This window comes from Atractosteus spatula, chromosome 17, assembly GCF_055471065.1.
Source record: "Atractosteus spatula isolate fAtrSpa1 chromosome 17, fAtrSpa1.hap1, whole genome shotgun sequence".
NCBI classification, from domain to species: Eukaryota; Metazoa; Chordata; class Actinopteri; order Semionotiformes; family Lepisosteidae; genus Atractosteus; species Atractosteus spatula.
The window spans coordinates 6,265,136-6,292,696 of NC_142722.1; the positions used below are offsets into that span (position 1 = coordinate 6,265,136).

The 27,561-nt window shown below is 41.6% G+C and overlaps 1 protein-coding gene across 2 annotated transcripts; it reads right to left on the bottom strand.

Annotated features, from left to right (window-relative positions):
- On the bottom strand, positions 1 to 26,464 carry txnrd2.2 (thioredoxin reductase 2, tandem duplicate 2). Of its 2 annotated transcripts, XM_088935575.1 has the most exons (18): positions 26,379 to 26,454; positions 25,944 to 26,009; positions 25,273 to 25,329; positions 24,859 to 25,003; positions 24,474 to 24,548; positions 23,143 to 23,221; positions 22,750 to 22,812; positions 22,119 to 22,189; positions 17,692 to 17,711; positions 17,061 to 17,152; positions 15,100 to 15,274; positions 10,314 to 10,450; positions 7,354 to 7,449; positions 6,754 to 6,846; positions 5,224 to 5,295; positions 4,994 to 5,091; positions 4,155 to 4,280; positions 1 to 49 (listed from the first exon to the last, which is right to left on the bottom strand). In XM_088935575.1, exons 1-17 carry the CDS (start codon positions 26,452 to 26,454, stop codon positions 4,157 to 4,159), a joined length of 1,539 nt encoding a protein of 512 aa, XP_088791701.1. In that variant the 3' UTR covers positions 1 to 49; positions 4,155 to 4,156. The 2 variants fall into 2 exon arrangements, with proteins under 2 accessions (XP_088791701.1, XP_088791700.1); XM_088935574.1 differs by lacking the exon at positions 1 to 49 and having other exon boundaries at positions 1,679 to 4,280; positions 26,379 to 26,464.
- Between the last annotated feature and the right edge of the window lie 1,097 nt (positions 26,465 to 27,561).

Here is a 27,561-nt window from a genome sequence, read left to right on the forward strand (position 1 = left end):
GGCTTTCACTTTGTCCTCCTGAAGCCCAGTGTACCAGTGTCTCTCAGCTCTGCTGGTGAGAGGAAAGCTCTTCAGTTTGCTCCATTTGTTCCGAGGCCCTGCTAAACACTGCCAAAGCATGCATCAATGCAATATTTTTAACTGGAGCAAAAATGCAGTCGTGTCAGCACTTCCATCCTGAATTTGCTGCTACAAAGAGGGAGACCTGACAACGTGAGCCGGGGGAGTCCTCCACCAACGGGCTGAGAAATGAGAAGGATGCTGTGGACTGAAGTCCGGAATAGAAAGGTCCAAGATGAAGGTGGAAGTAAAGAGGAAGCATTCAGCACTTGCAGATAACCTACAGACAGCCTGGATTTTCTAGAGTCCAGCACGCCAGTGCAAAACTATTTTAAATTACTCTTGAAGTTGTGACAAGCAATAATACTCACCAAAACCTTTCAATTCAAGATCGGGGCCTGCTTCATTCTAAGAAAAATCGGAATTGCCTGCAGTCACAGAGGGTGAATACTTCTTTCTGCAACTCCACAGGAGTCAAAATCAGCCCCGCTCATTTTAGCACCATCTCTTCCAAATTTAGATAAAACACAAAGCTTGATGGCTCGTCACGTCAGCAGCACCTATTCTCACCCGTACTTTAAAAAATACTTTTGTATAGAAGCCTTTTAATCTTTTCAATAATCTGTGCACAGATATCTGTAGAAGGAGGATTGTACTGATTAGCTATGGGGTAGCTTTGTCTCCCCCCTCCTCCGCCTGCCTAAAAACAGAGCAGTGGAACCCCAGCAGCTTACAGAGTAGTTCTGTTTTGATAACAGGCTGGTTTACATTCAAGTTTGGGCAGAAATCGAAACCCCTTGTGTTTTTTTTTGTGCAGATCTCTGGACTCCTCCCTGCCCAGCCCCATTCAAATCCCAAGCCAGTCTTGCACACACAAACACACACTTGCAAACTGACAGCTGGTAGAAGGCTCATTGAGACAAATAAAGATACCATAATTACCCTGCATTCATTTTTGAAAGTTAATCCCTGACCATTTTAGCCTTTCTGTTTACAGCGTCATTTTGTAAACGTTTACACAGCGCAGAATCTTTTTTTTTTGGACACAAACTTGAAGCTGTTTAACCAAGGCATTTTTATCTTAATGCTTCCCATTGTGAGTTGAGTGACTGAGGCTACAATGCAGGGGTGAGTCTGAACAGAGAGTTAGCCTGTCAAACCTCAATAGACAGGATTAAGACACAAAATATTGCTGAAGTCAGTGACATGCTGACACGTCCTTCTCAATACACTTCATTACGGTTTTAATCATTTATACCTTTAAGCGAATCAATACTGCTGGACACAATGACAACCTGCTCTGGGAGATACATCCAATAATGCACGGTAGGCTTCACTCGCCAGAAGCATTAATCCAGAAAGACTCTAGAGTTATAAAGTCTCTAACCTTAAGCAAACAAAAGCATGACATCTCCTGCCAGTGCAGCTTCTACTGCAGCCTGACAAGGCTGAGCTTTGGAGGGACCCATCAGCGCAAATGGACAAAGGTCACTGGACTTTGACCCTGACCCCTGCACATTTTCTTGGATTCTGCCGAGCCAGGCAGCTGATCTGCTAATGGAGCATCTGGTCTTAAAACAAAGATAACCAAGGCATGAATACAAAACACCTTGCCACGTTTCAAAGTGAACATAGCCCCACGACGGGCAGTTTTTATTTCATTTGGGAATATGTCTTTCTATACATCAAACATCAAAAATAGAATAAATCTGGCAAAGAACAAACATCGTGCCAGAATCAGACTGGTTTTCTGCTTCAGCTGTAATGAGGCTGGGTGCCAGTTGTCATCAGACCCCTCCTGCCCAGATCGGGTTGTAGGACAAGTCATCATGGGCTGGCACCCTGTCCACAAACCCTGGCCCCAACAGTTCTCTCAGCCACATCGCTGTAGGGCTGGGGTAGCCACTTCCTTATTTAAACAAGTGAAACTAAAGAGGGCTTAAAGGCAACACCACTGGTACGGGCAGAACAAAGGCTTGTTACACGCTCTTCATAATAGGTTACATTTTACACTACATTTTCAGTAGTCAGAAAAATAACACAAACTTTTACAAAGAAATCCATTGATCTGAAAAAAGTCAAAACTGCAGATTTAGACTTTGTTACAGAGTCAGCCTGGTTAAAGTGTCCCTAATACTGATAAACTGTCGAGATAAAGGCAGAGAAGGCATATAGTTAATGACCTCAGTCATTCATCTTCAGAATAAATTTTGACTCTCCATTACATTGCCTGCACCAGTGTTGTACCTGATTAAATTGAGGGTTTTAGGTCAGGTAACAAAGAGTAACCAGACATCTATCTCGATGCCTGCCCTATCCTTAAAGCCCACTGACTGAAGATTTCAGGTTTTTCTTGGCCCCAGCCCTGCAGCGATCTCCCCCCCCCCCCGAAAAAACGAGCTGTTAAACCAGTCCAGAAGGTCAGGGTGCTTCCATCATCACACCGCCCCTGAACAGAGCACACAGGAATCTCCGCACAGGCCGCGGAGAGGAATCAATGTCTTACTCCAGACAAAGGTACAAATAAACGTGGTAGCAAGCTCTCCGAAGCTCGTCATCTTGCCTGTCAGGATAATTAATCGGCAGGGTCAGATTAGAGTTCGAACCAAAATAAACTTATTTCTCTGCTGCCCCCCTCACCCACATTTCCACTTCTAACTTTCTTCCAAATTTCTAAGCGTTTTAGCTGTGGTGAAGGCTTACGCCAGGACGGTTTAAGGAGCTCTGGACATGATTCAGTGCATCTTACGTTGAAACCTCAGACACAAAATGAAACCACACCACACCCGCTAGACACAGTTTATAACCATGTGGCTGTGTTGTGCAACATCTTTAAAGGAGAGTAAAGACACCGCCTCAAAAAGCTTTCTATTGCATGTGATATCACTTTCTTTCTCGAAATAAGAATATGATATACATGTATGTACCTGAGGCTCTATGAAGATGTAAATGGATGCTTCCTGCATATCTAGCAATTAAACGAAATATAACGCTTTGAATAAATCCCTACATCAGGAATAAAAATATATTTGGAGTTTAAAATCACTCGAAAACGAGTGTTAAAATTGATTTATTCTCAACACGGGAGGAAGTAAAAAGCTAGGAGAGAGCTTATCACTTTCATACCTGTGTATTTAGACATACCGTGTGGAAATACAGACAGCTCCTTGCTCAACACACTTCACCCAGCAACCTGGGTGAAAACAATAGACAATGGCACCATCTGCTGGCAAGTTGACAGGCAACATTCCACATTGACCATTTAATTATTTTTCCAAAAACAAATGTGTATATTGTATATGTGAGTGGTGATTGGGACAGTGAATACCAGTCAAAGATTACTATTGAAAAATAATCATGTCATTGTATTACTGAACATATGAGGTTTAAGAAAATAAACAGGAAAATTAATAACTAGAATACTTTAATCTTTGAGAAACCAATGCGTTGATTGACAAGAGGCTAATATAGCACCCTCTAAGAAATAGATCGCCCCATTTTCAGTGACTGTCTCCTACTATCCATCACCTTGTCACAAACACTGAGTATCACTTCCCAAAACAGGAAATACAGAAAAAACATCCAAAATGTAAAGTGGATTTCAAAAAAGCTCCATCTTACACTTTTACTAAGCTGTATTAACGCTGGGCTATTACACAATTTACAGGTGTAAAATCAGATTCCCTTTTTCTGGTGGTGCAATTCTCAGCACTGCTTCTACTGCTACTGCAGAGATCAAGTCACCTATGACATGGTTAGAGAGAGACTGTAGCTCTCCAATCTCAGAGGCAGAGCACTCTTCTCCACTAAATCCTAGCTAGGGATGCAAAAGCGCATTACGGTCATTGAGCTCTGACATTTCATGTTCTAAATTTTCTTGGCATTGGGGTTTGACCCAATTATCTACAATCATCTGTAATGTAAAAGAAAAACCCCTATGCAAATGTGCAATAAATATCTTCACTCCTCCATTAACTGCACGGAAAAAAAAAGAAGCAAACAGCAAGGAAAGCATTTACCACGCTTACTCTAACCTCCTCTCTCTTTCTTGCGAGAGGATTCTTGTGTGCTCTGTGGTTCAGGGGTGGTCTTACCCTCAACAACTTGTGACTGTGGGATCAAGCCCTGAGCGCTTGGTGATGTGCAGTTTGGTGATCTCCTCAGCGCAGGTGGGGTGGATGCCCACGGTCGCCATCAGCTGAGAGTAGGTGGCACCACACCTGAGACACAGAGACAACAGTGCATCAGGAACTGAGCAAAGCCGAACAAACAGGTCAAGGAACACTACTGCCCACAAGAACACTCGTACATCCCAAAGAGCCACAATATATAACGTGGGTGGCACATGTAACCCAAGAAAGAATGTAACCCTGCAACGACTGAAAGAGTCCTAGGCCTTTATTTTTTAGGCCTAGCAGACACTCTTGTCAGCTGTCACTTGCATGCAGTCAACACAAAAAACAGATAAAATAATGCAAAAGAAACACAAGAAATCACAGACTTGCGAAATAGTAAAACAAAAAAATACATTAAATGTAGCCATTCTGATGTATATTTTAGTACAAAGTACTCTTACATGATGTCTGCTGCTTCATTCTATGAAAGTGCTGTGGGAGTCTGGAATTAGCTACCCAGCCATGTTGTTGAAGCTGATACCCTGGCTTCTCTCAGGAAATCACCGGATGAGGTCCTTGAATCAAACAGTCACTGGAAACTAAGCAGGCAGGATGGTCTGAATGGATTCCTTTCATTTGCTACCTTTCTTATGCCCTATGGCTATTCTATTACTTGTGTGTACCTATACTGTATATAATCTCTCAGCCATGCATTTTAGCAAACTTCTTCATCGCTTTAAAACATACTGCACTGCAGCACAAGGGTAGTTCAATGAGTAAGTACTTAGAGAGCTGCAGGAATGGAGGTGTGATCTTACTGTATTCCCAGAGCAAAGCCCTGTGTGACCTCTCCAGCACTAGGTCCAGTGAAGTGAAGCCCCAGTATTCTCTGGTCACCATCTTGCAAGCATACCACCTAAAAGGAGATTTCCGAGAACAGAAAATAATATTGTGCGGAAATAGTTTGTTGCAGGTGTTTTTGAAATGGTCAATTTCAAAGCTTACAGATGCTCTATAAAATCAGCGTAATACTAGGAAAAATCATCACCTTGATGTAGCACTGACTGGCGTCTCTCTCTGCCACTGTGAACTCCAAAGGTTTGTAAAAGGCATGGAATACCTACGAATGGAAACACAACAAATAAAAAGATCCAATATTTCAAATGAACATTGTACTGCAAATGCTAAATAAATAACAAATATATGCCAATGACATGTCATTGTCATGTGTATCACAAGCATGCACTGTTCATAGAAGACTAGCTATCTTACACTGTGGCATGGCTAATGAGGAAATGGAAAAAAAACTCTTTAGAAGTGTATTTGATTATAGCATTCCTCTGATCAGACTTTTCTCCCTTCAAAAATTCTTTAAGGAAGACCTCCATCGGAAAAAGCGAGTGATCGGTAGCTCTCTGCTTTTAGCACTGAACAACGTCGCCGAAATTAAAATAACACATGCTGAAGTTGGAAAATGGCTAACTGCAGCATTGCCCGCCTTTGCTGATCCGTGAGGACGTGTTCACACGTGTCATCTGGACCTTCTGAGCCACTTAGGATACCTGCTGCTCTTAGCTGTCAAAAATCAGTTTCTGATACCGCTTTCTGATAAAAGAACTGCACGTCGTCACTTGCAACCCATTTCAATCAAACCTCCTGTTTAAGCGTCAATCAGCCGGTGAGTCACGGCCCGGCGCTAAATTGTTTTCAGTTTGTTTTCCACAGGTGTTGGAAGCTCCTGCACAAAAGCACCCTGTTGTCAGAAGAGCGAGGGGAGAGCAGCTGCCCGTGCTGTCAGCCATTATAGACAGAGGATCACGCCACTCGGCCGCAGAATAACATAAAACCATAAAACGGAAGTGTGTGCAATGATAGATCGATTTAAAATAGCACGCTAACCAGCCTCGGGATTAGTATTGCTCTTCTGCTTAGCTGAAAAGGAACAATAATGAATGGCAAAATGATAGCTTTCTGTAAACAGGGTTTGCCAATTAAAATGCTGGTGCCTCCCAAGTGGCTTCACTGGTAAAGATGCTCGATCAGAGTGCAGATTAACCTCTACAATCCAGTCACCCCAGTTCAAGCCCGGGTCATGTCACTAGTTAACTTGTGACCGGGATTTCTTAAACTACTGCGGACAACCAGCTCGCAAGGGGTACAGCTGGTATTAGTGGGCTAGGTCTCTCTTCTCAACAACTTCCTCGGAACCGGCAGGACCACTGGGAAATCCAGGAGGAAAATACCTCTCCTCCGATGTGGACTAACCCTTCGGTGTATCATTGTACAGCTCGTAGCAGGTCAAGGGATGACCAGCTCAGTGGTCAGGTGGGAGGGGCCTGTCTGCACCTCCTCATTCACACGTGGTCACGGTGGTGAGGTGGGATGTAAACGTGCAACAGGCTGTTCCAAACTGGGAGGACTTCTACATTTAAAGAAAATGAAAATAACCTTGCACCAGAACAGCCGATTGTGAGTGAAGATCAACTTCAAAATGACGTGGAGAAAAAAAAAAGGCTGAATATTTTGTTGGCTGTGCACCCGTCTCCTCTCAGTCTCCTGACAGCCTGCACAGATTTACCTCTATGTTATCTTCTCCATGACGTCTGACTGCCTCTTCCTCTGACAGTCCAACACAGCCATATTCCAAAGGAGTGAACACAGTGGTAGGGATCTGGGAGACCAACAAAGCCACAAAGTTGACTGTACAGCTTGTCAACTTAGCCATGGTCCCTGAATGACTGAATGAGTCCCGCTGGCTAATTCAGGTATTTTACAACCCCATATCAGCAATGAAAACTGCCAAAGAAACCGGACTTTAATCAAAAAACAGAATCCGTGCATCACATCTTAAAACACTGAAGTTACTGTATATTAAGCACAGCTAAAAAAAAAAAATGTCAGGATAGTTAAGTAAATAGGAAAACTGCCAAGATTCTGCTTATTTCCATGAAAAAATAATTATGTTCGCTGAAGAATCTTGACGATTCAGTTGCATATTTTTCCACCACGTTTTTGATTTGTGGACGAACTCTTTTACGATAAGCTTCAAAGGCTCATACAAGGAGGGTCCGCAGGAAAAAATCGAACAAGCTTGTGCTGGTGATGAAAAGCATCTAATAAAAAACAGCAAAGCCAGCAGACAACTGCGATAGAAACTTGGGGGGAAAAACTGACTCACATTGTCATAGTTCATCAGCTCGCTCGCTTTGTCAAAGAGCCTCCTGACCAGCAGTTTCCCTGCCTTAATGGCTGTGGGGGTGAGCTCGGGCCGGTCCTGCAAACACAAGACACAGTTATATCGGGTGTTTAGTGCCTTACTGTTGGTTCTCTAACAGGCACCAGGCACAGTATCCTGCTGTTAACATGCAATAAACATCTGCAAAACTTTGATTTCCATGTGATATGAGGACAACTCTCAGGATAATTGATTTCATGCAATCCAAAGGAGTAATGTTATAGGAAAGCAGTAAAAAAAAAAAAAACTTTTTTTCATGGTGAATAAAAAAAGTGTTTTCGGACAGCTGTTCTTTGTCAATATGAGTAAGCATCTATGTATACATAGTTTAATTTAAAGTCTGCTATTGGCTTGGTTAAAGAGAGGAATGTTAAAGTTTAAGGATATGGTTTCACAAAACTATAGATCAATTCAAGACAAAGGCTTGGTTCCAATTTCGTTTTATTTAAATACATTTTCTCTCTGGCTCTACTATAAAAATATCGCCTAGTAGCTATAATATACATTTAGATATGTATTGTTGATAAGATCTTCTACCCCACCACGTCCCGCCAAAAAACCTTTTATGTATGCACTATGTGATAAATAAGGAGAAATTGTCTACTACATCTACCACAACATAAGGAGTTCATGTTGCATTGCCAGTTTTGCTCTGGTGGGAAAACAAACACCGAAAAGCATTCTTTTCAGTGTTTGTTTTCCATGTCGCAAATGTGTTTTTTATTGAAAACGGCAAGGGAAAAAAAACATTGATAAAACATTCACGCTCCGTTTAAAAGTTCATCTTTTAAAAAAAAGCAAATAACAAAATAATGGGTACCAGGTAGAGTAAATACTATGTCTATGCAGGTGAGGATGAACGAGTTTCTGCTTTTTTTCTCCCCATTGCAGACGTTGAGTTTTTCAATGGCAACCTTCAGTCTCCCTTAAATGAACTTGTAAAAGTTCTCTGATGCATGTGGTTCACAGCTCCATGAAGCCCAACACAGATACACTCTGAAACAGTAACAGCCTTTTCATACATGTGTGAATATCAGTGGAAGAAAAAGCTGTGAGGAGTCCAAAGACAGAACAGGGAACTTGATCTTCACTGAAAGACTAAACACACTGCCGCAGACGAGAATACAAAACATTTTTCAAACATTTTATCAGTTCTTCAAAAAAGGCAGATGTGATGGATGTGTCAATGTCCTGCAGACTGATACAATTCTTTGTCCTGTATGATGTACCAGAGCAGCTGTGACCTGGACAGACAGCCAATTCCATAAAAAGATATGAAAGGCTTTGTTTCTTGTCATATCAACCAGAAGATCACTAGATAAGAATTTGAAAAGTAGTAGAGTAATGGGCTGAAAATGAGTTTTACTGCTTGTCCCGTCCTCTTCAGTAATGTATTTTTGTGGCGGATCATTTGCAGTGTTGAGGTTGGCGACAACAGCTCAGGTGTGGGAAAACTAGCTTCTGCTCATCATCCTTCTGGCAGTTCCAAACACAGACTGAATTCCAAGTCTTTCCATCTCCACAAAAAACACAGGCCAGACGTGTGGGAGAAAATGTTCTCCTCTGGTTTTTTTTTGCAAGTTCATTTTCTTTATTCGGACCTTTCAGAAAGCTAGCCTTGAAGGGACCAGAGGGCTTGGCTACACATCAAGGCAGATGATATTTAAGCCCACATGCCTTTTTAGATTCCTAGTTTTCTGAATCACTGCCATTGTTATTTCCAGATAGGTGTTCCTATTGAGACAGATTTATGGCTACAGAGAGAAATGTCACGGACAGCTACAGAGAAATACCCCAGAGAAAAGGGTAGGAACTGCGAGGTGAACTGCTCAAACCCTCCTTTCCTGCTTTATTAGATATGGAAACCTAATTAGTTCTTTTTTATCCCTCTGGAAATACTAAATGGTTTGGATCAATCAAGTGGTATGATTGCAAAGTTTGAAAATCCAGTGACTCCTGTAAGAATAGAAACACAAGTGCTGCCGATACTCTACTTAAAACTGAGAACATTCCAATCTCTCCAGCTGTGATTTTTAACAACTATCAGTTTTTCAGCTGGTTTTCCAGGCTTGTCTTAAAAGTACAAAAAGTATTGTATTTCTAATTAGATATTTTTTATTCCTCTGGAACAACTAAATGATTTGGATCAACCAAGTGGTATGAGTGCAAAGTTTGAAAATTCAACTATACACAGGCAGTGGAGTCACTGAAAGCCCAAGAAGTACTAGAAGGGTGACACGGTGACAACTTGATTCCACTTTCCACTCAACAGCATAAATGTTACAGATTACATGACAGTTCCTCTATGGAAGTTCATTAACAGAGATCCTTAGAGCTCTGGTTCCTATCCCCAGCCCTGAAGCATCCCTGTGGTTAATTCCAACTCTGAAGCATCATTTCATTATTTGATTCAACGTGGTGCTTATTGAATTCTTTCAAATGGTTTTCTGCAACCCAGTGCTCAGTTCAGAAAACAATTTTGGTTCTATGGACATTGTCTCCAAGAACTTTAATTAAGAGGACTACTCTCAGTCTCTCAACTTGCCTCTTAAGGTTTTCCATGGCAGTCTCAATAACTCCTAGCACTTATTGCCTGGAAGCAGCTGGGATGAGAACAGGCATTTCTTGCTCCTCAGGGGAGTAAAGAGCCCAGTCAGAAAGGAGTCATGGGTTGTGAACTGGTGCAGGGTTGCATTGATTTCTCTTATAAAGAGCTGAAACCAGATCAGAACTGGTTTTAAACCAGTTTAAAAGGCTTAATCAGTGTGCAGCACCTCTGTGAAAGGGCTCAGGCAGGCCTTAAGGGACGCTGGATACAACTAGGACAAAAAACCAGAACACAGTGGGCTCCTTCAGAGCCAGGGATGAGACTGCCGCTTCAGAAGACCTTAACCGAGACTCACCTCGCTGGCATCCCCAAGGGCGTAGATATGAGGCACGGACGTTGCATCGTTGGCAGATACAATAACTTTCCCAGATTCTCTGTTGACCTCCACGCCGATTTTTTCCAGCCCGAGAGCTTTAGTTTCAGGAGCTCTTCCTGCAGGTAGAAAAGACACCCATCAGCAGTGTAATTGTGTAAGTGTAATTTTCTATTCATATCTAGACACAGCAGAGACCCAGGATGTGTCGCACACATGCTTTGAACTCTCCCTGCAATATGCAATGACCAGAATCTCTAAGCTCCCACTTGAATAAGTCATTGCACTAACTGAACAAAATGGAAAATGTATGCAGACTACAGCCATAATGCAAGTGCAGGAAAAGAAAAACATACGATCATATCAACACGATCATCACAGATAACAGGTCTGCACAGTAGCTTCCCAAAGTTAGCATGCTCATCATTACAAACTGTTAAGCTACTAATTCCTCAGGGGTTTATTTATATATATATATTTTTAACTTTACAACTGTTGAAAAATGTCTATAAGTAGTTATAAACCTTATCTAAGAATTCTAAGCAAACAAACACACTGCATTTGGTTATAAAAAAACACAAAATAAAAAAAAATCAGCCCATCTTTTAACACTGGTCCAATTATCGCAAACGTGTATGTGAATCATTTTGCCACACATCTGCCATCTGGCCCCTAGTGTCATGTCTGATCGGCTGTAAGAGTCTCTGTGTATACATTTTCATCTGCCTGGACCGCACTTCCTCTGGGACAGCTGACTGATGCTGTCGACACTCTCCGATCTCTCGCTCTGCCTCTCCCATCGTCTGCGGGAGACTCTTTCTTCTGGTTCCCTCAGTAACACAATAAACACTCCCTCACCCCCACCCCCCTGCTCGCAGGGCCAGGCCATGTGGATGCTGATGCTATCACGCAGCAAAAAAAAATAAACGCAGAGACCTTTTCCTGGCTGGGCCAAGAAACAACTTCCTCCTTCTCCTGAGCTGGGAGAGCTGGATTGTGCGAGACGAGCAGTTTGCACTTGAAGACATGGAGCATTCCTGTAGATTGTGGGGATTTGTGGGGGGTGGTCGTGGTGGTGGGGGAATTCAAGCACCTCTTGCTTCCTGGAAAAGTTAGGGCAGTGACTACTCGATACCGCAGACTACAGCATTTCTAATTGTCCTCTATTTTTGTATTGAGCTAAAACAGTCCAGACATCAGCCATCTGAGTTGTCCATTATGAGTTGCATTTTTAATTTCCTGTCATTTTAAATTACCGATTTCATCATGACATTTCAGGTTGATCTTTAACTTTTCCCCCGCACTTGTTTCCCAGCTTTGATTCTTGATGGTAACTGTATTGGTACTGCAGTAACAAATACCTTCGCCTTGTGTGCCTGCAGTGAATGGGACCCTTTGTTTAAAACCATATTCCTGCACTAGGAAATTCTAGCAGCAAGATTCCTTCATTGTGTTTTCTACACTTCTGAAGTCCTTGGCTTTGCTGCACCCTGAAGCTCCCACGCACACTGCTTTCCACAGTTTTATATTAACGTATCAGCGACACATCTGTTTCTCCATTTTCAGCAAGAGCAACAGTAACGGCTCGCTGCTGCCTGTTCATTGTAAACACCACAACATTCACTTGTGATGAAAGCATCTGATGATCAACCGCATAATGAAAATAAGATTAAAAAAATCCAGCGTTTTGGAATTGTTACAGAAATTCCTTGAATCGTCCTTGAAGTGCAGTTCTATATATAGCAGTTTTCGGGTCCTTTTTCTTCCCTTCTCTGTTTATTCTGGCTTGGCGGTGACTAAAAATCTCTGTTGTGCGCAGCGAATGAATGACACTCAGTCACAGATAAGGGTGTTCATTTAGAATCCGGCACAGAAATTCCAAACACGCAGGACTGGCAGCCAGACCCCCATAATCAAGAACAAAGGCTGCCATGGTAGAAAACGTCAAGGGTAGAAAAACTAATTAGCCACAACCACTCCGTTGGCAAAACATTCAATGAGGTTAAATTATCATCCAGGTCAAAAAAACAAAAACAAAGGGATACTCTACATTTATTTACAAGGTACTACCACTATATAATTCTATTAGCGATTACCTTATTAGTATAAACTCCCAAATGTGTTTTTTTCCTAATTGTTTATTCCTCATTTCCCATACTATCAAACTCTCTCCAGTTGTCAAAGTGCATTAGTATGCAGCTGAAGCTCTCCTTGGGTGTCAGTTTCATACACAGAGTAGGCTATTACAGAGTATATAAAAATCAAGGGTTTAGGGATCACAACTCATAAATTACTGTCTGATGGTTTCCTGCCGCAGGAAAAGGGGCAAGAGAACAGCAATGGGGGGGGGGGGGGGGCTTTTCTGAGCTGCTGTCAGATTGAATATTCTATTACAATCTGAACACAAATACAATGTAGTGAAATCATCATTGCCACCAGCTGATATTCCTCACTTGTGGGTCACCTAGTTGCCACAGCTGTAAAAAAATGCTTATCGTTCACTGTAACTAAAGTTATATTGTTCTGCACGTCCAGAAAAGGATGGTGTAAAAGGCTACAGGTGCTAGCAGTAGCAACTTAAAAACAAAGTGACGAGTAATTCAGAATGAAACAAAGCGATAAGGAAGGAAGAGATGGGTAATTTAAAAAAGTGCCCTGAAGTTTGGTCTCCTTAGATCTCAGAAGCGAAGTAGGCCTGGGCCTAGTCTGAACTGCAATGGGAGACCACAGACGTGCTGCAGTGTTCTAGATGAGAGCAGAGGTCTCCTCAGTTCTCTGGTCTCCCAGAATCTGCCCATTATTTTAACTGGTGAAGCCATTTCTCACATCCACGCCTGACCTGCTGGGTCACAGCTCCCAGGATAGGTGCTGCACTACAGTGGTGAATGAACCCGATTCCTTCATTTATGTGAAGGCCTACCGAGACAACACAACACAAGTTGAATAAAAACATTTGCTTCACAGGCTGTGGAACAAACCACGTCCTTAGGTATTTCAGGCAGCTCATCAACAAATGTAATGTTTTTCATAATCACCCAGAAGTGATAAATAAATCAACATATTGCAAAAATATTCACTTTTTAAAGTATGGTCTGATGATCCGCAGCTGGTCAGACTGCAGAATGAAGGTGGAGGAAGAAGACAGCTGTGTGCGTGCCCACAGCTCAAGCAGGGAAAGGGGGTTTCAATCCTACACCTTATCTAGAGGTATAGCAGGCAGGAAATCCTCAGTGCCGCTCCGTTTCCTAACCTATTATCCAGGACACCTGGTGTGGGTGTGTCCGCGGATGAAAAACAATGACTTACAACACCAATTTTGAATTCCTCTCTCTGACTGGATCTGAAGCTGAAGGGTGGGGTGGCTCAGGCAGCATGTGTGCCAGTAAGCTAGGGGCACTCGTGCCAGTACACGATTCCAGTATGGCTACTGTTGTTCTAACGCAGACCAACATCCCTTCTTGTGTTTAACTGCCATCTGCGAAACGCACTTGGAAGAGTGAAGTGGCACAGAATGTATCGATTGGCTTCTAGTGAAAATGACTCATGATGAAACAGCATCTGTAGGAGATGAGAACACTGAGTAACCTCTCACACAATTGTTAGAATTAACATGGGGTCTGTCAGGCCTCTGTAAGGCTGATCCAGTATACAATAAAGCAAATGGTATTTGTGCCATTAACTGCACCTCAAGCATAAAACCTGACAAAGTGTTCTTGTACAAGTCCTGCAGAAGTATTTATTCCCATAGACATTTTCAGCTATTATCATGAGAGTGTAAGTTCAAACTCAATAGCAGATAGCATGCTTACCCTTAAGCACTGGACCTCTCTGTGAAAACAAATAAAACAAGGCTAAGTGCAAGTGCTCACATAATGGCAAACTACTTCTAAAACTTCCATTTTAAGCCTAATTAAGAGTCAAGTACAGGAGACCGCCTAGAGCACAAGGAAACACTATTCCCTATTGGCAGGGTAGAGAACTAGGAAGGTCAATTATCTTTTTCCAGAAACAACCTGTCATTGTTTGGCCAACCCTGACGCAAATACAACACAACGAAGCTCCCAAACAGTTCCCACTGTCTATCCTCTGATGGAATCAGAAAGAAAAAGGAGTCAATTCAAAACCTGGCAAAAGCCACTCACAGGTAATAAAAGTGGAGAAGCAAAAAAAAAAAAGCACACAGACAAATGTGCGATTTCCGCAAAAGGGGCATCACCAGGAAACCCAAATTGAAAGAACAAAAGAGGGAATTCAATGACCTCCTTCACAGGGACATCCTGATAAAGAAAGCCTGCAATCCACACGGCCGATATGAAACTTCCTTTGATATTTCCATAATACCACATTTATTACTTTGTTTTGCATTTGATAGTCTCACTCTGTGCTGACACTGCATGTCTTTCTTTTGCTAAGCAATTAAAAATCTCTGTATCGCACAACACATAACAGAACAGTATGTCTGCCACTATTGGAAAGAATTGTGCTTCTTTCTCTATATTTATGTGTGTCCACTAATTAGAGAGAAATAACATCTGCTTTAATGGTTGCTGCTCAACAGGGAGTGGTTCTGAAAAATCATGCTACAGATGAGAAGGCTGTCTTCTCAGGCAGGTGTAATTGTCTGGAGATCTCAAACAATTGGACCTCCCTAAGAAGAATGTCAGAATTCACAAATACAAAGTTTGTGAGAGGGCAGGTGCTTTGCTTTAATGGGTCTTGGAACCTGGGAGCTATTCTTGCAGAATCCCTGCAAGGCCGGCATGCTCACCTATAGCCCACAGCACAGTGTCAAAGGTGTCCCCATCTTCCTTGCCGGTGTCCAGATCCATCCATGTCACCTGGAGGCCTCCTGTCTGCAGCTTCTCCACTTTCTTGGGAACACACTTCCAGATGAACTTGGTACCATAGGACTCCATGTAATCAGTCACCAGGTGGGCCATTTGCTGCAAAAGCACCAAATCAGAATTAAGATCATCTATTGAAGTATTTACAAAATTTGGGATTTGGAATGGCTTTCCTAATATTGTAGTAGGATGGCAAGCCTTGATTTTAAAATGACAAATCCCCGACAAGTTGTTTTTTTATACTTTTGGTTACTCCTGTGAAAATCAAAAATGATCACTAAAAAGCATTTAAAGAACAGTTTCATTGTCTTTCCCAGATTAAAAAAAACCAAAACAAGCCGAGCCAAGCCTGTACAGCACCTCTTCCTGTTATTGCCAAGTATGCTGTCAATCTCCCTGTGGTGACTCAGATGAGAAATCCATGTAGCTCTTTCCACTGCATCTACCCCACCACTTACAGCAGACGTCTGAGCGGGACACCTTTAATAAATCACTCGGAAACAAAGCCAGTGCTGCTGCTGCCAAATTACTGTCACTGGGGCTTCTTCATTCACAAATGTCATAGGGCTTTTAATAGCAACGAATTGTCATGTTTAAAATATGCAATAATTGTTTCAGAATGATACATGAAAATAAAAAAGAAAATCCCACACACAGCGAAGGGTTCTGGCTGCAGTGGTTAATCTCTTCCTTTTGTAATGAAAAGACTGTAGGCACGGCACCTAGTAATACTTCCAACTGCCCCAGGCAGGCAGCTACAAGCTCACTCCTGAGCTGTACTGTCTGTAGACACTGCCAACACTGGGACAGGCAGCACAGCCACGCTTGAAACAAATTGGGGGAATTTAAATCCCTTTTGTTCAAACCAATTATGAGATTTTGTCAGGTCAAAGTAGGTAAAAAAAATGTTTATGTTCAAACAGCCTCTTTGAGCATACTTAGCATGTCTCAGACAAGTGTATCTGACTAATAAATATTTCTAATTAAGCATGTTTTCCTACTGGTTAATGCTTAACAATTGACAATTCACTTTGCTTTTCATGGAATTGCAGTAGACCTCACAGAGGCTGGAAATACCACCAACACCCCCTCCCAAAAAATAGATATACTTCAAGCACTTAGTTCTTTTTCATTCACATGCAGACATGTATTCTGATGACACTAAATGTGTTGTAGACTGTTTCCAAGACTGCCGTTGAGACAAAAACCTATATTTAGCATACCCTGCCAGCAACGTCACCAGACAGCATGGACTATTGCGTGAGCAACTTGTTCCTGCTTTGCTCCTACTTGTTCCATCTTCTGAGAGCTCCCCTCAAATAAGTCTCAAAGATATACAAGATACAGTCCTGGTCATGCAAGTTGCAAAAGAATACTTTGTTCATTGGTGTGTGCGCTGTAAATTACAATCATTAGTACTGCTGGACCTAGTGCATGCGAGGTCTCTCGGAGCTCAAGAATGCTCGTGACTCGCCAAGCTCCCTGCACAGACCTTCCACACAGCTGTTCTGGCTCTTCTACAGCTCTGAGCCCTCCAGACAGCCCCGTCTTACACAGCTGTGCAGGCCTGTCCAGTTCCCCACTCTTTGAATGGATAGTTTTAAAAGAAAGCATCAGATGACCAGCTTGTGGAAAAAATGTCATGCTGTAAGCTTTTCACAGTTTCAGAGGCAGTGTTTTTTTTTGCATCTGCACTTCAAGCTATGCCAAGTTTTAATGGGGTTCAGAATGGCTTTATTAAAAGCACCCATCGGCCACCATGTACAGTCAACACCTGCTCTAAAAACCAGACCTGCAAATTACAGTGGCTGCAGAATTCAAAATAATCAGATGATCTGATAAGTGATGTTAATAAAAGTTCAGCCAAACCTGCTGGAAACCATACCTGGTCGAACCCTCGAAGGGGAATACTGCGCACCATAATGGAGGTGTCCAAGCCAATGCCTGTTAGAAAGCCAGCACACTCCAGGGCAACATCTTCAGGACAGCAAGTTCAGGAATACAAAGTCACACATGGATTACACGCTTTACAGCTTGGACAAGGGACAAGGAACAACTACAATGCATTCAAGAACTCTTGGATTAAGCACTTGCATTGCTCCGAGAAGCAGAAGATCATACCACATGCTTCTGCTACAATAACAGAATGCTGCAGAAACCGGGTTTACATCAATTATTTTCTCAACATTATATATCCTGGGTGGTATACATATCAATCGACACATGTGAACTCATAAAGTAGTTTACAAATACATCCGGTTCAACTGCATCCTTGAGATCCAGTGGGGTGCCTGTGCAATTGATATGGTCTGTATGTTTTCACCGACAGCAAGTGCTGCTGCAATCAGTGGCTGTCAGGCCTAATCAGCAGCCTGACAGGAGGAAGAGAATCTCTCCCCCACCCTCCACCTCAGGGTGATGATTCTTCCTGCTGGAAAATTCTCTAATGGTGGACCGTCGCTCCAGAGAAAGGGCCAGAGCACATCCACCCAAGAAGTGGTTTGTCAGAAGGATACAGCTAGCACCAACGACTAACCTGGGAGAAAGGAGAAAGGAAAAAGGTCATGCAAAAACCTATCAAGGGAGGTGATGTTAAAATTGTAAATGCACAAGCAGGACCCGATTGGGCTTTCTGTGCACACATTTGGTCACCACATTACAATGATACAGTTTATAATAAATGCTGGTGCTCTACAATCAGTTCAGAGAAGAGCAAACTGGGTTACAAGCCAGGGTTCAAAGGGATGTCCTCCACAGGGAGATGATCTTTCTTGCTGAAAAACTCTCTAAACTCCCTGTCCTACATCGAACCTATTTAGCCTAGACCAGAGAAGACAAGATGTCCGCAGGCTTGACTTTGTCAGATCCTTTAAGGATTTTTACTATTTGGATCAGGTCTCCTCCTTTGGAATCAACAGTGAAACACAAACCAAAAGGAACACAGGTGAAAACTATCTGGATGTGCGTTTAAAACCAAGAACAGGTTGTATGGAGGGTGGAACAAGCTATTCAGCCACGATGCTGAAACTTAAAGCGTAGTTTCTTTTAAGAAAAATCTGAACCAAGAGTTGTAATCCCATGAACTCGGTAATCAAGTAAATTATTCCAATATAAAAAAAACAAATTAGTTTCATACCTCAAATAAAAAAAATATTTTATAAAAATGCACAAATTGTAAAACCATCCAAACATAAATCAAAACATTTAAAAAAAAAATCACATTTGCCAAAAAATAGCCTTTAATACCCAACTCAGGCACTAGCTCATGAAGTAACTCCTGGTTTATATTTTCACAAAACCAAAGACCTTCTGAAAAGGTCTTAATCAGCCTGAAAAAGAAATGATTTACAGAGGGCTGGTTTAAACGTTGCAGAGTATTCCACTCATTCACACAGTAGGAAGAGCAGAGAGCAGGTAGAGACTGTGTGTGGCCCTGGTGAATAACACCTTTAATCCACTGGTAAGATATAGTGCTGCAAGAATAGGCAATTGTAAAGTCGCTTGAGATCCCTACAGATACTAAACACTACATCCCTGTCTCAACGCATGCTCCACAGCACCATCTAATTCCAGCATTTACAATGATATAACTCTTTCTCCGGGAGGGAATGACACTGCTCTTCACATTTCAATTTCAGTTCAACTTGACAGCCAAGTGCCTGGGAGTCGTTCACTCATACAAAAGCTGACACATTTCAGACAAGCATCCCCAACTTGCAACTGTCCACTTAACGTATAGCTGTACTTAACACACATTGTAGGATGGCTTATGGGATTAGGCAGGGAGCTTTCCCACTATTCCAGAGTTTTATGGCAGAGGCACATCCTATGTGATAGCTGGTTTATTTTTCCCCTGGGGATGTCGCAACGATTTGCTCTCATCTTCCATCTGCCGTCTCTCTGGCCAAGTTGTAGGCAAAATGCATGTACAGGTGAGAATCTGTAATGAGGAAACAGTCCTTCTGAACTGATCAGCCTTTCCAACTTTTTTAGGTCAAAGACACCCCAGAAAACTAAATATGGAAAATTGGAAAAGTTCATTTATTTAATGGAAAACTGGAAATGAAAAATTGAACTAACAGTACATTTAACCGGAAATAACACATTTAATAAAATACTGCATAAAAAAACTAGACTCTGTAAGCACACTACAGTAACTGAGGGCAGGGTACTTGGTAAGCATTTCTAAAAACTTTAAAGGTACTGACAAAGTCAACACACAGGACTATTTAAAAACCAACAGTGAACAAATAACCTCAGAACACATTATTCAATATTATTGCTATTATTTATTTGTCTGATGCTTTTATCAGAAGCAATTGACATTTGTACCCAGTAAAACAGAAGGTATTTTACTGGAGCCATCTGAGCGAGGTACCTGGGTTCAATCGCACCACAGCCCTAACCACTGCTCCACCTTTATTTTCACAGAGCATTGTGGGGGTGGAGAACAAGCCCTCCAGCCACGTTCTCGAAGCAGATTACCTGGGATCTTTCAAGAAACAGCTGGACGAGAGCTGTGGTTCAAAAAGCTGCTGGCAACCCAGTAAGAAACAAGGGTGTCTTGTCATTTGTAACCCTTCTTATATTCTGCCAAGAATCAGCTTCTGAATTTTGTGGGACCCCTGGAACCACTTTTTTTTTTTGCCAGTGGGACATCTGAGCATCACTCCAGACTTGGCAACTCAGGCTTTTATTTTGGGTGGTTTCACATTCCGAACTGGGGAATGTGAACTGGGTTTAGTCATGAGGCAGGTTCTTTGCACCCTCAATGAACTGCAGGGTTCAGACACTGGGTGCCAGTGCTTGGCTGAGGGGCCAAAGATGTGAAGCTGCCACCTGGGGGAGTATGACTGAAGGTCTCCAACCCCCATGAAAGTTGCAGCACCCTTTAATTTTGGAGGCTAGACAAATTCCATAACTAGACACTTGTATCAAAAAGACACACTTGTATTTGGCACTCTGCGCTGCTTTGGTCCTGAGCTCTATTAACCTTGGGCTGCTATCCGTTATCTCAGGGCCCTGTGATGATAGCACAGAAACAGCTCAGCCCCAGCTGCAGAGGAGTTACTCCAGAAAGGCAGCAGCGTGTCCTTCTGTGTCTGACCCTAATCCGTGCCTCTAGACCTTGGCTTTAATGGCGCTTTCTACAGACGCTCACAGGCACAGGGTGAAGAAACACAGAAAAGCTACTGTAGCCCCCGCAGGCTTTATTTTAACTAAAACTCAGGAATGCGATGTGTAAACACTATACTCCCTTAATACACTGTTACAACTTGCACTCACAGCCAAGTGGACAAAAGCCGTGCTGGGAAGAGTCATTTTTTTAGTTTGATTCCTTCAGCTGTTCCCTACAAGGCTTTGTGCAGGACTTAATGCAGATTTTTTTATTCACTGCTCATTACAGCACTTCCAATAAACCGCCTCTAAGCGATCTGCACGCAATCTGTAGAGACCTATTACAATTCTTAATTTGCTTTGCAAAGATTAATACATAGGTTTTACAGTGACTCAAAAGATAGAACTAATTGAACTGAAAAAAGAGGCATGCAAAACAACCTAGCCAGAGCAGGCAACTAAGTAAAAAAACAGCATTTAAAAGACATCAGTAAGGCACAGTATATCCAATTATTTGTGTGCTAATGAATGCAGTTCCACAGGTGGATAATGCATTAATTGACAACAACCATTTCAGGGTAAACAGCACAACAGTTAAAGAGGATTTGTATACATCAAAATTATGTTTAAATTACATGTATCATTTTAAAAATAAATAAGCCTTTTTAATTCTAATTACAAATGTCAGTTTCAGTGAAAGCAGAATTGTCTGCCCAGTAAACTCCTCAGTTAGTAAGGAGCAATTCTGATCATTGCTCCTTACTCAGTGAAAGCATTAGCTCCAAGAGCATATTTTGCAAAATTTTAAGATTGACCAAGCTTGTAATTTCCAGTTTTTAATCTAAAAATCTCCCATACAATAAAGAGGAACGTTTAATGAAAACTGACCTCCTCAAAACAAAACTAGAAACTAATGTACAGCAATGACACGTGTAAATTCCCTACTTGAATTCTAAACGCTTTCAAAACACTGCCATACTAATAAATTCACAACTAGACAGTCAAGCTTGCATCCAGGGTACCAAACTGCAGGATCCAGCTGACAGATCTGTTATTCCTAAACGATCTCACAAACCCCACATGAGGAAGATGCAAACGTTTTCAGACTAGACCATTATGTATTGCACAGGCTCAGGTGTGCAGAGTCACGGGCCTGCCCCAGCGATTACAAATCATTCACTTCTGCCCTCAATAGTCATCAGATGCTGCAGGTGATATTACTAAGACTGCGTGGAAATAGGCTGTCAACTGCTCTCAGCTGCTATCTATCCAGTACCATCTGTGGGAATGACAACAACGCAAAAAAGAAAAGAAGGGAGAGGGCATGTCTCAGGATGCTGTACTTCACAGACAGACTCCAAAACAAACTAGTTTGCATAAAAAAGTCTGCAAGCCTCGTTCGCTTACGATTAGACCCTGTTATTCTGCCATACTCCAAGAAGTTAACATAACGTATTTTTAATCAACGTGGTTTTAAAAAAGGAAAAGAAAACTACAGAAGACACACCAGCAGTATTATAAAAACAATTAAAATAGTTGTGTTAGGTTAATCTCGTCTCTTATGGAATGAGTGAACAATTTCATTGGAAAGAGAAAGAAGAAAAAGATTAATGGTGAATATATACTGCCACCAGGTGGCAAAACATAATCACTACAACCACACACAGATCCCACTTCACACACACACTGCTTCAAACAGAACCTCTCACTTGGACCAGACAGACAACGCGAGAAAGTGGAACCTTAAGAATATAATTCAGGGTACACACACAGATGCACATAATCGGCGACATGAGAAAAACGACAGGGAGGTGGTTTTACTCACGTTTTTCCAGGTGATTCTTTCAGCCAGAAAATGTCATCACTTGAAATTCCATGTTCTAATGCCCCTGGAACCTGACACAGAAAACAAATTAGCAGATGAGATCAGAGAAGCAATTTATCTCCAGGCATGATTTTTTTTTTCCTCCCTCTGATTTTTCACACCTATTAAGTGCACCTTAAAAACTGCAATCGACATGTCACGCAGCCAAAAAAGAAAAACAAAGCAAATATGTTTCAGAACTGGAATCACTCAGAAGGCATGTGATGTGGTATGCTTTACAAGCATAAACAGCTGAACAGATTTGCATTGAGGAACAGGACCCGGGCAGCTGATTAAGAGATAACACTTATCTCTCCATGCAGATGATCTGGTGCTTGACTTGCACAAAATAAGATACCATTTTCACCACCATTAAAGAGGGAAAACCTCTTTGCAGCTGACCATGAACAATTAAATTGTTATGAAAGGCCAAAACAAGCACTGCCTCAGGAGGACTACAATATACCATTTCATAATAAGAGGGCTTATTTAAGACATGGTCCGGGTCTCTGCTGATCAGTCTTAATGAATTCTTGCCTACAGATTCTGATCTTCCAATTATGCTGAATGTAAATTATGTGGGGAGACTCACATTTGTGGGGTACCTTGGCCGTCCTCCTGTTGCAATCACGATATTCTCAGCTGTAAGGACAGTCTGCAGATACATGGAACAAGAAATAGCATTTAATTTCCCAGTGGGGAAATAAACTATGCCTCAGTAATTCTTCTGAAGTGGATTAAAAACTTTTTTGATAAAAAGTACTTCACAGCTCAGTTGCTTTTAACAAGCAGACTCATTGATCCATTTCATCTTACAAAGTCTACTTTTCTGATCATTTCTGCTGTCTGTCATGTCATACATTAAATGAAGACAGTAACCTTAACTTGAGCTTTAAAAAAATGAGTAAATCAAGAAAATAAAATTGTTTCGGTCACCTTTTCAATTCAATATTTCATTAAACTCAGCATGTAATCTTCAGCTTACCTCCTTACCAGATGCAGAGACTCCTCTAATAGTGTGTTCATCTACAAAGCTTCCTTTCAGGTTCAAATACTTCACTTTTCTGTCAAGGACAGGAAGATAAGATGTAAGGCTCTGACAGATTAAGTTGAGTGGCAACACATAAAAACACAGGGAAGAGCCCAGAAGGCTCAAATCAGCACAAGCCTAAATACTGAACTTTACCCTATTTATTAATTTAATAGCATAATTCCTTATTGAATTATTCTTAAGATAAAAAATACTTCTAAGGTATATACTAATAATGTAGTTATTTCATAACTACTTCCTGTAAATACTGCACACATGAACAGAGAGTGTACTCCTGTGATTAAGCACCTGTTTGGCCTGCAGCCATTCAGCCTGAGCAATTCTAGTAAACTGTGATAACCTGTTGGTGCAAAGAGGTTTTCAGTCCCTTAGAGGTAAGAACGATAAAGGATATCGTTATAACTTCACAGGAAGCAGCACAGCAGAAAGAGACATCTTCCTGAATGTGACAAGCATTTGCCAGCAGCTATATCACCCTGCAATTCACAGCTGGCAGCCCACTAAAGCTCAGCAGTGTGAGCCTGGTCAGTACCTGGATGGGAGACCTCCTGGGAAAAACTAAGGTTGCTGTTGGAAGAGGTGTTAGTGGGGCCAGTAGGGGGCGCTCTCCCTACGATCTGTCTGGGCCCTAATGCCCATCCTTCGGATGAGATGTAAAACCGAGGTCCAGACTTTCGGTGGTCATTAAACATCCCAGGATGTTTCTCAAAAGGCGTAGGGCTGTTACCCTAGTGTCGTGGCAAAATTTCCCATTGGCCTTTACCAATCATGGCCTCCTAATAATCCCCATCTCTGAACTGGCTTCATCATTCTGCTCTCCTCCACACTGAGAGCTGGTGTGTGGGGAGTGTACTGGTGCACTATGGCTGCCGTCACATCATCTAGATGGGGCTGCACATTGGTGGTTGAGCGGAGTCCCCATTAACTGTAAAACACTCTGAGTGGAGTGTCCAGAAAAGAGCTACAGAAATTTAAGGAATTATTATTTGGATGCTGTGCAATCCTATACTGCATGTGCTCTGAATGACCGTAAACCTCACATACCTTCAGATATGTACAAGGTAACAAAATGAGCCATATGGCTGTTTCTGGTTTGGAACCTCTTATGCTCTTATTTTAGAACATTTTTAGCATCATCGGCAGGAATGAAGCTTTCTGCACACTGTGTGTGCAGGGAGAACAAAACTTTTTTTTAACCCCCAGCTCAATTTTTAGGAATAACTGATCACTCTGTTTTATCTGGAAAGAAATCTCATGTCACTTACTTGTCCTGCAGCTGGACACGGTGTCCCCAGTTCAGGGATCTCACATAGTTCTGTACAGCCTGTGCCATCGCCTGCCTGCACAACTCAAGCAAAACATTTCACAGCTAAGAGCAGAGTCAGTGACTAGGCATACTTCAAATAAGATGTAGTAGTAGTAAAAGAACATATCCAATATTATACTTAAACAAGGATAGATAAGTAGGTTTTCAGTTACTTTTTGTTTAAAAATAATAAAACAATTCAGTAACAAATTATATTACAATATTAACAAATATTCTGTGGAACAAATGCAATATACCATCAAAAATGCAATAAACTGATTAACCATGCACTGCGGAGGTATTTACAGGCCACCTCTGACCTGTCCTAGTGTGGAGACACTTACCAGTCATGTGTCACTGGACTCGGGATGCTCCAGCCATACTTCTGGGCATCTTTTACTGCAACACCCAGCAATGCAGACTGGTGCATTAGCTTCTTGGGAATGCATCCCACATTCACACAGGTCCCACCTAGGCCCCATTTGGTCCCTCAAACACAAAATTAATGCATGCATTAGAGAAAAGGAGCACTAAAAGAACTTTTCCCCACAAAGTGTTTTTGTAGTTTTTTTGCCATCTGAACCCTCTAGATACGGATAGGAGGTTATGGCACAGTAGATAAGATACAATTATATTACAATGTTTCAGGAGAAACATACACCACTGTCTGCTTCAGCCACCAAGGTGCTATTGTATTGTAATGCACTCTTTCTGACTTCAGAAAACATGATAAATTCACCAGGAAATAATAATCCTACCTTTAGGTGAAGGATTCACATAGTCCAGGACAGCAACATTCTTCCCCAGTTGAGCAGCTAAACAAAAACAATGAATTCAATTGAAACCCCAACTTGAAGGAGCCTCTAAAACAACACTTAAGACACAATTTGTTCAGAAATTGGCAACTAGGTTAATGAGCAAGTGGTCACACCAGTGTTAGTCCTTGACTAATTGGCCTGATTTCATAGATTCAGTTAAGGCTTTGAGTGACTTGGCTCCCCAGTATGTAGAAAATATCTTATCAAAGGAGTTTGCACCTCCTCACGTTTCCCCTGTACCCCCCATGCGACCTTCACTCATCTGATTCAGTGTGGTCAGATAACCAGTCTACAGTCTGTGGGTGACTGGGCCTTGTGCTGCTGTACCCCAAATCTCTGAAATACCATCCCCCAAAACATCAGAGACTTAGCTCCCTTGGGTGCTTTTCAGTCTAGCCTAAACATCTTTTGTGATTGTTTCAGCTTCTACATCTGATTTGTTTTCCTGGCTTTGTCAATGTCTTACATCAGGTGCTTCTGAAGAACTGTAAAGAACTTGGTGGCTTTTAAAGCACACGAAAACCAATATGAGACCAAAACACTACAATTTAACTTTACACTCCCATCAGCTCCCACTAGTTTCGTCTAAGGGCTGATGAAATAAGACTCACCTTCTTTTGAACAGGCCAATCCCCCGGATCCACCACCAATAACAACCAGATCATAGTCATATTTTCCTATTAAAAAAAGAGACCAAAACTAGTATTTGTGATTTTTACCTTATTTGCTACAGCAAGGATAATCGATATATACTAACCGACAGGTTAATCTGATAGATACCGTTATTCAAACACAGATTTGACTATAAAACATAAGTTTATTTAACTTAAAAAGTATAAAATGTTAAAAAATGATTAACGTAACTGGAAAGGCACGAAACAAAAACGAGGTCACGGTAGCGGACCTGAAGTACAGAAACACACATTTCAACAATTCTTGGAACATTAATGATTGGTGACCTAATTAGATGTAAACGTCAGTTTATATTACTAGTTTTCCACATAGCAAACATACAAAGCAGTTCTCTATCATAAATACTAACTTACGTGACAAATTCCTAACAAAACTGTACAAAATACACGTCCGTTTAAACCGGTGTCTCCACCTGCAGAGCGCGGCCATATTGTTTACAGAAAAAAAGGCCCCGTTAGACGGGTCCATCTGCGAGCTGTCTGCTAAGTTGCCTGATTATCTGTCTTTTTGTGTTTACGCTTTAGGTCTTTCTTACATTCGTATTTTAAATTATATAACTCGGTAATAATGTAATATAAGGTAGACAAATGATTTATTGAAAATCGCACATATGAAAATGTCCTTCTTAGGGCTATGACTTGTATAACCTCATTAATAACGAGTCCCTTTATATCAGAGACGTTTCCGTTCTGCATTCGAAGTATTCAGAGTCATTTCAGTGCACATCCACTTTCTACAGACAGTAGAGTCAGGATTCAATGTACATCAATTCACATTTTCTAACCACTTCATCCAATTCAGAATCGCAGGGGAGTTGAAGCCTATCCCGGCAAGCAACAGGCACACGCCAGTCCATCACAGGGTAGACACTCGGACACAAACACGCACGGTCCAAACACATATTGTAGGTTAATTATCTTCTGGGACAATTGGCCCAGGTGTGTGTGTGCATGTTTGAGTCTGTGGATCCACCCTGCGTTGTGTCCTGTCCAGGGTGTAACCTGCTCTCCCGTGACCCTGAACTGAAAGCGTCAGTTAAAACATTGGATGGATGGCCTGAGAACAAGTGGTATCAAGTTTGACTTTAGTCAACTCAGAAAAAGTATGGGTTTGTTCTGTGATAAAGGAGGTAACCTGTGAAAATGTTAAAGGTCACTGCAGTGAAAAGGAAGGTTAAGTTGGACACAGAAGGAAAAAACTTCAAACCTTTGGTGGGACACTGTGGTTGTACCCTTGAATAAGGTACTTTACTCCCATTGCTCCAGTATAATACATAGTTGTATAAATGGGTCCAAATGAAATTAACTTTGGATAAAGACATCAGCCAAAAAATTACTAATTAAAGCCATTTTAGGTCACCAATGATTATGTGTTATCTGGAAGTCTCTGCAAGTGTGTATAGCTATTTGCTATGTGAAGGTACTGTACTTGTTGTACAACAGGCAACAAGGTCCTTTGTTTCACAAAGACAAGTGTTTTCTATCCCTTGCCTAATCTGTGCTGAACATCAGACTAAAAAAAGTGTTAAGAGCACTG